Source organism: Armigeres subalbatus, chromosome 3 (assembly GCF_024139115.2).
Source record: "Armigeres subalbatus isolate Guangzhou_Male chromosome 3, GZ_Asu_2, whole genome shotgun sequence".
Taxonomy (NCBI): domain Eukaryota; kingdom Metazoa; phylum Arthropoda; class Insecta; order Diptera; family Culicidae; genus Armigeres; species Armigeres subalbatus.
Window position 1 is genome coordinate 3,696,706 of NC_085141.1, and position 15,041 is coordinate 3,711,746.

The window sequence follows — 15,041 nt, forward strand, 5'->3', positions numbered from 1 at the left end:
GGTTTTGGATCCGTGTTCTAAATCTGGCAACGATTTTCATTTCACTTATAGGTTTCCATTTCATGAGCGCAGATTGTGTCTGGGTGCTTAGTAGGAAGCCAAATCCACGATGCCGGGGAGCGTGTTCATCTAGTCAACTAGAGTATAGCAGAACTTGTCCCAACGGCTTTCTTTGTTCTCCAAAGTTTGGCCAACGGACTTCACTCAGTCAAGCTTCATGCGGCGTGCCCTATTGGCAAGTCGTGCCAATTTAACCTGCTGGGCTAGGGTTTAAACGTTTTATGTTCTTATTCGTGTCCGTTCGCGCTAAGAGTCGTTGCCGTTAAATCAGTCCGTATTGTTTCAATATTGGGTTCTCGAACAAATTGATGTTTCGGGAACAAGCCCAAGGTTCCCTACCCACCGGGATGGGGCTGGCATAGCTTCCGGGGAATAGCATTTCATACTCAGTCGCAGGATGCCAGAACAGACGCTGTTGGAGCCGCACCTCCTTGGTGAACAGACGCTCGATCAGCCGGGTCAAATTTGTTTAAAGTCCCACCCAACACCAGGACTAGGCTAGTGCGCTTTAAGCTGCACACGGTCGCTTTGATAGGGCCTGCTTGCGGACACATGCAGCTTTTATAAAAGTTCAACAGAGCCCACTGTCGAACCTCATCACATCCTAATCCTAGGCAGACCCCACAGGACGCACCCTCTCACTCTAGCTGATGTCAGAAAGATAACAGTGCCCAGACTACACTACCAGCTAACTACGCAACCCTCAGCTTGCGGCCAATTGTCATCGAAGTAGTATTGTATAAGTAAGTATTGGAACTTGTGAGGACCAAAGCTATGTTGGGTGCTCCTTCCCGGATGTCAACTCACTATTTCGGATGACAGTTGCTAGTTGAAAAATTGGATAATGTTTTTCTTCCAGTTTATACTTTGACAGACATTTGATTCCTGTACCATGATTACATTTTTTTCTATATGCGTTTTGACAGTTGGCGCTGTACGTATAACGTTGAATCCACATTGTTCGTGCCTGGTATTACTAATCATTTATGTTTCGTGAGTGAACATATACACACATCATCAACGACAAATGGACATTTGCTAAGTCCGACCAGCGGAATCGATAGGGTTATAGCATCTTTGTTTGGTCTTTGAGTATCATACAAAAAGTTCGACTTTTAGGATGAAATTGTAATCTTTCGGTACAGCATTGTTATTGAAACGCAAAAACAAACTGAGAACATATTTTATTGACATTCTCCTATAAAATTCTCAAGATAAATTTCTTAGATACACTTTAAGTTAATATGACATGAAAAGTTAAAATTGTATCATGTCTGGAAATAGTTGCTTTAGCAAGCTCTGCTGTTTTAACTCCTAGAATTCGAGTTCTTTTTTCTATTTTTTTTTTTTGGGAGAAGAGGGGGAATGTGTGGGTATGGAAAAAGGGTAAGTTTCCTTCAGCGTGTAATGCTCCAGTAGTGTCTTATCACAGTACTATACTTTGACAGAATAATGAACACGCGTTCATTCCGTGTAGGTGTAATGACATTTCGCGTTGATCTGTCGATGCATCATCATGACTCTTCCTCTTTTCGGTGATAGACCACCACACGAGCAGGACGTGGGCATCGAACAGCATCCGCTAGCTAACTAGTGAATTGGCGGGTGACTATTTCCGAACTCCACAGCGGCCATTTTGATCACACACAATGCCGATGCCAACAATTTATTAATCTTAATGGCCCGTTTACATATTCGCTAGTTCTAGCGGACAATGCACTATCCGACAATACTAGCGCGATATTAGCGTAATGTAATAGCGCGTTTGCATATAGGCTAGTTCTAGCGGACAATGCACTGTCCGACAATACTAGCGCGAAATTAGCATACTGTGCACTAATGGATTCAAATTGCTTGATTAGTTCTCGAGTTATGCAGAAATTAATGTTCCTTCTAGAGCGGAGAGGGGTCACGAATCATCATAGAACCAAACTCCACTTGCCACATTTGGTTCCATTTGCTTGATTAGTGCCTGAGTTATGTAGGAATTTGTGTTTCATTTGTATGGGAGCCCCCTCTTTCCAGAGGGCCCAACAAACATTGCAGCGCATTGGTGATAGGGGAATCGCCTTTATAACCAATAATCACCTTCTTGAGATAAAAGACTAGCTTATTCGGCTTGAATGGTTGTTGGGACTGTGGGAGTTTCTTGAACCATCTTAAGAACCTTCCCCGGCACGAAAAACTTTTGTATACAAAAATTCACGCCGACCGGCTCAGTAGTTTCCAAGTCTTTTGGCGCTTTGATGTTGCATGAAGAAGAAGAAGAAGCTGAAAGATGATAATCGAAAAAATCTCCATGAGAAAGCATCAGAAGAAGCTTTTAAAACTCTTCTCAAAAATTCTAAAAACAATTTCATTAAAATCTGTAAGCAGTACGGGGTTGGGCTTTTCTTCTTCTGTATAATAAACACAGTATTTCTACTCGAAATTTTATTTTGTGATGTTACACTTAATATACACAGTATAGGAAAAGTCCAACCTGTCGTATTCCAGCCGAAAACGGCTGTATGGAATCCGCCGTTGAAGAGCGGTGCGACTGTTCGTTTTTAAATTCGACAACAAACTGCCGGTGCGATCTTCGTCGTTGCTACTCAACCCGATGGCGCTACCAACACCATCTCACACTGCGGTGGCAACAATGCCCTAGCATTGCCATACCCCGCCGCGCAACCTCTCTCAGCCCCTCACAAGCTACCGATTCATTGGCACACGCTTAAATGAAACAAAGTTCGTCAGACAATTCAATAATATGTTGCTCTCCATACACTCAAATACTCAATCATGCACAGATTCTTTCAGGATAGTGATCAGTATTCGAGTGAGAGTTCGAATCAAGTCTAATGTAAAACTTGCCACATTGTACGGTAAATAGGGGCACGCGAAATATGTAATTTCACGATTGGTATATTTGATTGCTTATGTTTAATGTACTATCCACAATAGTAGAATCAAATCATAGTCTAGAATCACTTATACAAACTAAAATCATTAGCCGCTTACTACATCTTTCTCCTTCCCTACTCTTTCAACTTTATAAGAATATGATTCTTTGGAATTCTACTCACTCTGGAATAAATAAATAAATAAACTCCTAGGAGTCCATTTGCAAAATGTATTCCTTAATAGAAGCCACAGACGTAATACTACGTCAACTTGTCTCGGAGTTCTACTCGCTCCGGAACGAACAAAATTGTCTCGGAGTCCTGCTTTTCATTCATGTGGTCTTCTATAAAATACCCAGACGAACGCATCTTTCTGCTTCTTCTTCTTCAAGCAACATCAAAGCGCCAATAAGGATCAGACAGACAGAAATTCATTTTTATCAAATAATGGTAGTTTTAAACAAGAAAATGAAAGTTGAACCAACCATATAGGGGAACAGACGGCTTTGGCAGGTTTTGTTCTATTATTGGCAGGGGGGTTTTTGTCGACCGAATTTTATGAAATTTGGCCACAATATTCTTTGATATGCAAAGAATGTTTGGGCCAAATTTGAGCAAAATCAGTCATAAAAAAACCCCTGCCAATAATAGAACAAAACCTGCCAAAGCCGTCATTACCCCTATTAGTTTGATTTAATGAAAGCGATATGGTTGAAACAACCAACCGGTTGGTAGGCGAGCTTTTGTTTTTATTTATTTTTCATATTAATGGATACAACAAAGGAAACAATTTACAAAGTTTATTTAAATTATTTAATAGGAAAAAAACTTACACATGTTTAAAACAAATGATATTTGATGGTAAATACAATAAAGCAAAATATATTAATTTAATATTGATTCCTTCGATATGCACAACAATCCATCTCAGCATCTTTCCTGAGGTCCGGAAGATATTTCATCTTTGAGAAGAGAGCTATCATTATTCGTCGATGGTTGAACTACACTTTGTTCCGTTAATTTTTTACCTGGTTCATGCACATCCAGATCCACACATAATACATAACACATATATGTAACACATCGAACCGAGTACAATCCATTTTTTTTCAATGCTGGAAAAAGATAAAAAATCTCATTGTATTAAAGAATGATCTTGTAAGATAACAAAATACATACTTACAACAAGCAACGAGTCGAAGAACATAATTTTTGTAAATTTCATAAGTCCACTTATACTCTCTACATTTTTCTACTTGAACAAAAAGGCATTTTTTAGCTATCTTAAGATTGGGTTTGGAGTTGGAAAACGATAAAAAAATGTTTGTTTTAATTTGAAATTTGCGTTGACATTTCACCAAACAAAAACATAACTTGATTCAATATATCTTTTCAGTTGATTCAACCTAACATTTTGGTTTGTTGCATTGAGCTCGCAATAATAAGGGACAACCTAATTTATGGTAGAATTGACCAAAGTTTTTATAGAAACAAACTAAAAAGCTCGGTCAGTATAATGAAAATTAAAGTTGAAAACAACTAATGGTCGATGGTAGATTCAACTTTAAATTCAAGTTAGTTTCAAACCATATAGTGGATTTTAAGGTGAAGGTGGGTTAACCCACACCAATTGAGTACCAAAACAAAGCTTTGATAGTATTGGTACAATAAAAACTTTCATATACTGTAGTAGTATTGGTGTCGTATTTATAAAAAAAAACAAAGAATATTAGTAGGGTGGTTCAAAAAACGACCCAGCACCACCACGGTCACTCAATTCCGTCCCATGCTCCGAGTGTCCTCAAAAAACCGATTTGAACAAAAACTCGTTGAGCGCAAGCCGGTTCAAGTTTGTATGAAAACTAGTATGGAAAACTAAACCTTTTATTACACTGGCTACGGCGCCTCCCCTCCAAACGCTGGCGAAAAGAGAACTCACATAGCTGAAAGCAGCATTCCAGAGACTTCAGCGAACGAAAACCGCACCGCAGGAAAGATCTATTGATTACGTTACGCAAATATAGCATTTTATACTCCACTCACCCTTATGTCACACTTTTTGTATGAAGTACCTGCCCCTGGTACGATAGTGTAGACTATAGACACTATAGGTTCCATAGACGAGCTGAGGCGAAGGCGAGTGTAGCCAAACGAACTGTCAGTTAGTGTAGCCAAACGAGCATGACGTCACGATTGCAATCCATGCAACGGAGCGTGTGACGTCAAATTCGCGTGGTACACTGTGAAAAAGTGGAAAAACACACTTAATCGAAATGACCCAACCGTGCCTGCGCTCGTCTATGGAACCTATAGTGTCTATAGCGTAGACTAGACTAGACTAGAAGTATCTACCCCTGGTGCGATAGATATCACAGACAAATTCTGGGTATTTTGTTGAATTGCACGTTTCACTGATGCCTTCTGAGAAGCCTAATTATCATGCGAAAGAATCGTAACCTCGATTATAATCGACCCCCAAACTATTGGAACGACCATTCAATATGGATTGTCTATGGAGTTGAAGCTCTTAAATATTTCATCCAGTCATATGGTCTCCCCCCTCGCCAGCGCCCAATGACGGAGTGCCAGAATCAGAATAGTGAAAAATTCAACTTCGCCATATCAACTGTCATACAAACCTGAAACGACCTGTGCACGGTAAGCCTCTATTAAAACCAGCCCATACCATCGGATGATACCCAAATTATAAATCATAATCAACTGAGCGTGGCGAAGCAAAATTATTTTTTGAACCACCCTACTTATTAGTTTGCTGCTGCCGGTGCCGGTGCACCGCGGTGTTTACATTCGCTCCGCGATCAGTTTTTAGTCGTTTTTTTCGGGCAAAACTAGGCCTATGCTAAGCGCTCATGTTTAGCGTAGCCAACACCAACACCAACGCCGAGCAACGTACGTCAAATCTAAAAAAGCTTAACATCATAAAACATCCAAATTTAGCTGCAACTTTAATCGAGAATATTCATAAAATATGACTAATGAGTTTAATTAATTCAAAACTTATCTACATGATCAATTTTGATTTTACTTACATGGAGAAAAACAATTTGTCTTTTATTTCACCTTGAAAAGCTTGAGCAGAATTTAAAAATAAATCCTGCTCTTTTATTGTTGTGGATATTTTTAACTATCAAGCTACAATCATTGATGTTGTTGACGATTGTTGACATCTCATGCAACTGACAGCGGTCTATCTGCACACTGTGCCCGGGACATGGTGGCTATTTTTAGGCTAAGGGAGTTAGATAGGGATGTCTATAGCCTGGGCAAAACTAGCAGTTTATACTAAGTGTTCGGTTCAAATAAGTGACTGATTACAAAAAGTGGTGTTTAATTTGCATTCTATCAACATTTCGGGCTGCTCATGTGCGGAGCAGTGCGTAAAAACTTGATTTTTCCAATGCCCTTTGAGAAGAAGTGAAGTGCAGTGATGAACCCACCAAATCGCGAACGGCTATTAAATTGGCACGAAACTGCTGATTTATGCTACAATTCGAGCCGGAATACATACATAGGATTCATTGAAGAAACATGTTCATTATCACGGGAAGTAAGGAAATATGCTGTGAACAGGTTAGTAATTTGAATATTAAACTTTTGTTCGATGCTGTTCGATGCATTCGAATGTTGGTGGGAGAGGAGTGCGGGAGGTGTGGGGTTGGCCCGTGGAAGGTCCGGTGCCATATTGGCTGCCATCGTGGTACTCTTCCAACTATGTCCTTAAACAGCTAATATTTCTAGATTGCTTTGAGAATAGGTCGTATGTGCAAAAGAGAGATTCTCTTTGTTCACGCTCTCTTTCGCTAATAGATCGGCAAGTTTAGCATTTTCTGCTACATTTTCACTTTAGCACGCTAGACAAAGTTATTGTCTTTAGATATCTGCCAAAACATCCAACATAAATTTGTGTATAGCTTTGTAATAATCGAAAGAGAATGTAACTGAAGAGAGGCTCTCTTTTGCACATACGACCTATTCTCAAAGCACTCTAGATTTATTCAAGAACAACCAATATTTATTGTGGTTTGTGAAACAACCAAAAATTTTGTTGTTTCAAACTCAAGGGATTATTCTCCGTGTATACATACACGTTTCACAAACCACATCTCTCGCGTAACATTTGAAAAGGGCCTACAGCCAAAACGTAAACATTGAGAAAATGCCGTTCGAAAAAAATGCATAACATTTTCTATTCCTATTTCCCAGGTTTATGATATTTTAGGCAGCAAAAACTCCTAAAAGCACATAATCAACACTATCTATCCATCCATAACCTTAATTGCATCGAAAACATGCAAAAATGTGTCGAAATCGTTAAAATAAAATTTTAAGTCTATTTTCATTTTTTTCTCCGGAATAGGCCTTCTTGATAAGTCATTCTGCATTTGCTTGTCATTCATAGACCCTTTGTTTACGGCATTTTTCGAAAGTAAACACGGGATAAGGCTTTTCGGGAGGGGAAATTTTCTCTCTCCGAGGTTGGGCCGATGACGGTTCGGAAAAAATTCCCGTTATCGGCCCGAAGTTGGAGAAGGCTTATCCCAGACAGAAAAAAAACAGTGGCTTGGCCGTTTTTTAGGGTGGACCTACACATATTTTGAAAATAACACGTTGTAGGCCCAATTAAAAAATAGTTTTTTCTAAGTAAATTAATTGAAGATGCGGAACATTTTTATACTATTAGTAGCTATTAGAGGATGCTATCGAAGGGTGTTAAAATTGAATTTGTTTATTTTTCATTGTAGGCCCTAATCAATTGTTAAGCGAGATCTGATGTTGGCACGATGTTGCGTGTTGCACGATGCTAATATGTCACACGAGAGTGCGATCAGAAACTTTGGAATGTATGTGTGTATACGCTTTTGAAGAACATAGACGCACACACTTTATGCAGTAATCAGCTGTTCGTTCGTTAGGTATTTTGACAGTTCGCAGAACAACAACAAATCCAAAACACAAAGTTATAAAAATTTACAGCTCATAAAATTACAAAAAATAAGGTTTATTCCTGATCTTTTTCACCACGATCTGATTGCAAAGATGCACGAAGCTTACGTGCTATATCCACCGGAGAAAATCCAGGTGCAGATAGAGTCTATGACGGCGTTCGGTAAGTAGAAATTCAGTGCAGTGCATATAAGGGCGGGTTCAAATCATGATAGGCGTTTTGGCTTACTGTGATCGATCTAAACAGTGTTCGTTTTCTGAATGGAGTTTCATATTGCTTTGACCAATTTTTAGGAAATGACGTCATAGTCATAGTCCGTGTCGAAACGTCGGACGAATAAAAACTATAGACACTATAGGTTCCATAGACGAGCTGAGGCGAAGGCGAGTGTAGCCAAACGAACTGTCAGTTAGTGTAGCCAAACGAGCATGACGTCACGATTGCAATCCAACCGTTCCTGCGCTCGTCTATGGAACCTATAGTGTCTATAATAAAAACTCGTTTTATTTCATACACCCAAAAAAAATCTGCACGTTGTTTCCACCTGAAAAAGTACGTAGATTTTTTTCCACCTGAAATTCACGTAACCTTTACCTGATTTGTCGATAGAATTTTCATTCTACGTGAAAATCAGGTAAGTTCTACCAGAGTTTTGGATAGAATTCACCGGACACGTAAGTTTCACCTGAATTTTATGAAGCATTTGCAGTTACGTGTGCACGTAAAATGTACCTGAAAATTCAGGTGGAAACAACGTTTAGATTATTTGGAGTGTATGATATTGTTTTGAATATATTTTTTATGGGACAAATGTAAAAATAAGTACAAGGAAATATTTTCCATTTTTTTTTCGATTTTGCATGTTTTGTTTGATTATTGTCAACAACAATTTGGAATTACAAAAAATCTTTAAACAGGCTGGTGTTTTGCTGGCCAAGTCGATGCAAGTTTATCATACCATATTTTAGTGATTTTGACAAAGAAAAACTGAGACTGAGAAGAACTGATTACTAGAATTTACTTCGCTCATGATCAAAATTGAGCTATCAGGATCGATTAAATTTACACTGACGGTTCGAAATGTAGCAACCAAGTGGGAGCAGAAGTAACTGGTCCCAGGTTAGACATATCGATTTCCATGGGAAGTGGCCTACCGTATTCCAAGCAGAAGTTCATACAACTATAGAGTGTTCGCTTCATATAAACTACCATCAGTGTTACCACGAAGCTAACTATTAGAGCAAAGACCTATTTTCATGGATGGTTTGTTATCAAGGATATGAATAATATAGAAAATTATGAATGTATGATTGGAGATATAAATTTGAAAATTAATGACCATGTTTTGAACAAATTAAAGAGCATAGGAGAGTAGAAAGGGAAAGTAATGTAGTGATGGATACAGCGGTGATAGTATTAAACATAGGAGCCTCTGGTTTATGATGAACGTCAGAAAAATAGAATTGCAAATCAGTCATCCAACAAATGTTGACAACACAACAATTCAAATATATGCACGAAGTCCCTTGATTGGTTTTAAAATGCTTTGAAGTTTTGAAATGCATTCAGTCACTACAGAAATTGTCTTATCGCAACCAAGTCAACCTGTAATGCCTTCCACGACACTTCAGAATAAATGGTAAGAAACAGACTCGGGACTCGAATCATCTTATTTCCAGAATCATCATGAGTGTAGAATGCATGATTCTCAATGAGAAGATAGAAATGTCCTGCCTCATCTACAATGCTGAATGAAACTACAGTCGCCTCTCCACATCTCCATTTTGAAGGGATCATCGAGATAGGGAGAGATCGAGGAATGGGAGGAAAATTGAAATGGGTTCTAGTTCCAAAAAGCTCGTTGATATGAAAACTGACAACAAAACAAATGTCTTTTTCTGCTGTTGATGTTTGTTATTGTCCAAAGGTGGTCTGCTAGTCTAAAAATTTGAACATATCGATATAAGGAGAGTGAATCCCGAACAAAGTATGATCAGAACACATCGAGAAGGGAGGTTATCGAGATGTAAAAAGCTCAAATGTATGTAGATTGAAAGGACTGAGGAAACCATCGACATAGTGAGAGATAACGAGATATAGAATATCGAGATGTAAAGGGTCGACTGTATATTTGTATCAATGCAGAAAAGGTTTAAAAAGCGGATGTGTTTATTTCACCGCAATCTTATGGGGATGTTCTTTGGTACCATGCTGCAAAGGCAGAATAGCGTCCTCATTTTATAATATGACCACAACTATTTGCAGGCCCTTCGTAGACTGCGTGGTTAGCGACGGGAAACCATGGACGAAGGCTTAATGAAATCGACTTTTATGTACTGCAGAGGCCACCCCAGCCTTAGTTTGAATTAATAATAATTAATCCTGAGAGGGGTCCCGTAGCGTAGTTGGCTACACGTTCGTCTTATAAGCGGACGGTCATGGGTTCGATTCCTATAGGAATATAGGGGCTATAGCCCCTCCACCAAGCCCTTGTCAGTTGGTGGTGGTGCAGCTCAAAACGGTGACTTTTTAGAGTGTGCGTCATACCGACACGGCTGCCCGATGACGACTAACAAATTGTTTTTCTCGGAGGAATTCCTCCATCGTACCAAATGGCAACCGCACAATGCAAAGAGCAAATGGACCCCGGCAATGATAACAATAATGAATGTACAAAAATAGATTATGTGTGGGTTCTGTTCAGTAGAATGCCACAGTAGATCACGGCACAGTAGCGGTTAAGAAAACATAGAGACCAAATAAAGAAAACAATTAAAAAAATCTGTTGATGTGCTCTACGCTACGGAGAAAGTGCTACGCCATATTCAGCAGGTTTCAAGTTCATCAAGATATCAATATCAAGTTTATCAGGAAAAATGTTTTCCGCTTTCCATTGTTCAGTTTTCTTTTACATATATTGTATCAAGCTAAAAAAATTGTAAAATTTCCAGAGAACAAGTTGATTCTCGGAACCCGTCAGGGACATCTACTGATGTATGCGTTCGAACCCAACCCGGAAACGAGCAAACTGGAAATGCAGCTTCTGCAATACGACAAAAACTTCAGCAAAAAACCAATCACCCAAGTGGAAGCCATTCCCGAGTACAAACTCATTTTCAGCCTGTCGGACGGAGTTGTCAACGTGAACGACTACAGTCGGCATGGGTTTCCACTGATTCACACAGCACAGAAGACGAAGGGTGCCTCTGTCTTTGCTCTGGATGTTGTGGTAAAAGTCAACAGCTGAATGAAAGTTTTCCAATTTACTTACAAATGAAGTTCTGTTCCAGAAATCGAAATCCTTAACCGGTGAATTGGCATTAGTTTGTCGTTTGTGTGTAGCAGTGAAACGTAAAATTCAGTGCTATTATTGGAAGCATAACCATCTGATGGATTTCAATAAGAATATCGACCTGAACGATGTTCCGAAAACAATCGCGTGGAACAATAATTGCATTTGCGTGGGGTTTAAAACTGAGTACGTGATCTACGATGTAAGATTTGGACAACAGTTTTCTAAATTATTATAGAAACTAAGAATATTAATATTTATTGTAGATATCGGAAGAACCGCGTAGAATCGACCTGTTTCCAACGAGTTCGTCAAAGTCGATCGAACCATGCATCTCGTTGATAGAGGACGGCGTTTTTGCGGTCGCCAAAGATGAGTATCTTGTCACGGTCTACACAGAGAAGTGCACAAACAACGGCAAGGACAAATCATCCAACATGGTGAAGCAGGATGCATCCTTGCTGACAACGAAGGATACGCGCAATTTGAAGTCGTTGAGCTGGAGCGAACCATTCCAGGGACTGGTTTGGGATGAACCGTTCATCGTCGGGCTGGTGACCGATGGGGTGGAGGTTCGCGTTTTCGACAACGTGGACATGTCGGACAAGGGAACATTGATCCAGACCATTCCGCAACTGCACAAGGCACGGTTCTTAGTTCGCGGTAAGCAGGGCCTTTTGTATGCGGCGTCAGTATCGCATTTGTGGCGTATTCAGGCGGTGGAAGTATCTAAACAGCGAGAGCATTTGCTGCAGGAGGAAAATTTCCATTTGGCGTTGCAGTTGACGGTGAGTTGAGACATATCTACCATATTATTTAGGATAATTAACATGGGAAAACGGTTGAATTTGACGTGCGCCAATCAGCATGATTGACATGGGTAACCTTCATAGAATTCTCACTATTAACCGCACGGTTCAATGAATCGCCTGCTTTGAGCGAAATTACAGCGGCACACTAGGAGTTAACTTTCTGAAATCAGTATGGCGAAAGGCATCTAAGGTTCGATTTCTCAAAATTAAGCACCTTCATCGAAAAAATATTTGGTAGGCGTAGTAGCGGACACCTTCCTACATAACCGGTACCAAATAGTTTTTCATGAAAAGTTTCTAATTTTGAGAAAACCCGCGTTAGATGTCTTTCGCCATACAAATTTCTTGCGGTTAACTTACGCTGGCTATTTGCGCATATACGATAGCGCCTGGAAGTGGAAGCGGCGAGTAGCAAATCAGCCACTGCCAATAATTCATTGTTAAATAGTGGTTCGTACTTTCAATCAGTAGATGGTCTTTCGAAATCAGAAATTGCTCCTTTAAATTTACTGGAATACACCGAGGCAGAAATAATCATTCAACAAATGGCGTGAAAGCTTCTTAGTTGAAGTCTAGGAGTAGTTTCTCATTCTCGATGTATACAGTTCGAGAGGAACCCCCTGCGACTCCACGCATGTCACGGGATTGATTCATTTCCTTGTTCAATAGATGTTTCTATACATCACATAATAGCAAAGCTTTTTTTCACCAAAACTTGATCGTTGTTTTAATTTGTGTCTTAATAAATCTAAGGTACCTAATTCTATTTTTCCCAGAACATCTCTGACGAAAGTCCGGAGTTCAAAGCAACCAAAATCAACGAAATTCAGACGCGCCATGCCTATAATCTATTTGTGAACAAATGTTTCCGTGAGTCGATGAAGGAATTCTCCAAATTAAACACCGATCCCATCGACGTGATAAGACTGTTCCCAGATCTACTGCCGGACAGTGGCAAGAATAAGCTTAGTTCATATTCCAAAAAGCCGGCACCGATTCTCGATGAGAAAGACATCGAGAATGGACTATTGGCATTGATCGATTACCTCACCGAGATTCGATTCAATCTCCGTCAGGATCTGATGAAGAAAGCTGAACCGAAGTTCTCCGCTGGAAAGAATGCTTCCGCGTTGCTATCGATTATTGACACCACGTTGCTCAAGTGTTATTTGCAGACAAACGACTCTATGGTCGCGTCGGTGTTGCGTATGAACTATTGCTATCTTGAGGAATCCGAACGGGTGTTGAAGAAGTACGATAAGTACGTTGAACTGATTATTCTCTACCAGACTAAGGGTCAACACAAACGGGCGCTGCAGCTTCTGCAAGCTCAAGCTGAAATGCCAGGATCGCCTCTCTGCGGCTATGATCGCACCATTCAGTATCTGCAGCATCTGGGAAACGAACACAAGAGTCTCATATTCGAATTTGCTGGATGGGTGCTGGAGAAGCAACCGGACGATGGATTGAAGATTTTTATTGAGGACATCCCTGAAGTGGAAAATCTACCGAGGGCTGAAGTTTTGGATTTTCTGCTGAAGGATCACAAAGAACTAGTCATTCGGTATCTGGAACATATTATCAATGTATGGAATGAGGATAAAGCTCTGTTTCACAATATTTTGATTCAACAGTATCGAGAGAAGCTAATCGCATTGAAGAACGACACGGATGTAGAGAATGATGTGTAAGTATTCTAGGGACCTTTAAATATTTTAAATTTCAACAATTTTCGCTTTTTGTAGCCAGAAGAAAACAGCGCGAGATACGATCAACAACAAGTTACTTACATTCCTGAAGAAATCCAAGCTCTATCACGCTGAGAAAGTATTGGGTGATTTTCCATACGTCGATCTATTCGAGGCGCGTGCCACCATTCTTGGGCGTCTGGGCAAGCACGAGAAAGTGCTGGCTATATTCGTTCAAATTCTCGGTGACTTTGACAAAGCTATCGAGTACTGCGATCAGATGTACGACGCCGACGATCCAAAGAGCTGTGACGTCTACGTCACCCTGATCAAGACGATTCTCACGCCACCGACGAGTCCACCGTACAGTGACGTTGTGCTGCACCCCCGGTGCCTAAAGCCGGATGTTGAAACTGTATTGGCCATCATGGAAACTAACGCGACAAAAATTAACCCATGTGCGGTGCTCCAAATCCTACCGGATGACATTCCACTGCAGTCGATCAAAAACTTTCTGGAGATTGCTCTGAATCATCATCTGGAGAAGAAACGGAAGACGCAGATATTGAAGGGGTTGTTCTATGCTGAACATCTACAGACGCACGAACAGAAGATTCACTACGAGTCGAAGCTCTTCCTGGTAACGGAGCTGAGCGTGTGCCCGGTGTGTAAGAAGAAGTTCAGCTACCAAAGCGCATTCGTGCGAACAGCGGAGGGTAATATAGTGCATTACTCATGCCAGGATAAGATTTGAACAATTTATACCCATATTACTGATTCATTATTAAATATATACTCGAATTACTGAAAATTATTTACTCTCACCGGGTCCCTGATAGACAGGGATTTCTATCCATTGTTCGAAGTCGTAATTTGCAGTTTGTCTAACTGCTATAATGCGAGTTATTTTTGTTCCATTATGTGGCCTGCGTTTCGCGAGACGCTGCATTTTTCAGCATCATTCTTCTAAACTATATCAATTCGCGAAGTCGAAGCAAATTCTGCTCTTCCCTCCTATGGGAAATCCCATTGCTATCTGTCAGAGTTTGAGTGAAACATGGCCGCCATCTCCTCCTCTCTGTTGCTCTACTGTAAAAACCCATAAAGAACTGTCATTGTTTGTGTGAAGAATTTTGCTTCGACTTCGCGAATTTATGCAGCCTTACAAACATTTTAACATTTTTTTTAGGCCGCCTTTCGCAGGACGTTGGTCACAACAATTTAATTCTAGCACTTTAATTTTATAGACACGTAGGTATAAAATCAGTATTGTTGTTGACATCTCATGCAAACTGACGGCGGTCTATTTGAACACTGTGCCCAGGATATGGTGGCTAT

The 15,041-nt window shown here is 40.1% G+C and overlaps 2 protein-coding genes across 4 annotated transcripts in view; both read left to right on the forward strand.

The window, feature by feature from the left end:
* Window positions 1–6,479: 6,479 nt before the first annotated feature.
* LOC134221267 (zinc finger protein 252) overlaps window positions 6,480–15,041 on the forward strand; it is a 157,280-nt gene continuing 148,718 nt past the window's right edge. For all 3 annotated transcript variants that reach the window (XM_062700456.1, XM_062700462.1, XM_062700463.1), the window contains exon 1: window positions 6,480–6,536. In XM_062700456.1, coding sequence (XP_062556440.1) covers window positions 6,495–6,536 — 42 coding nt within the window. In that variant the 5' untranslated portion in view covers window positions 6,480–6,494. The remainder of the gene's footprint in view (window positions 6,537–15,041) is intronic.
* On the forward strand, window positions 7,873–14,514 carry LOC134221266 (vam6/Vps39-like protein). The gene is made up of 6 exons (XM_062700455.1): window positions 7,873–8,073; window positions 10,863–11,140; window positions 11,202–11,405; window positions 11,470–11,991; window positions 12,792–13,702; window positions 13,761–14,514. Exons 1-6 carry the CDS (start codon window positions 8,004–8,006, stop codon window positions 14,455–14,457), a joined length of 2,682 nt encoding a protein of 893 aa, XP_062556439.1. The 5' UTR covers window positions 7,873–8,003; the 3' UTR covers window positions 14,458–14,514.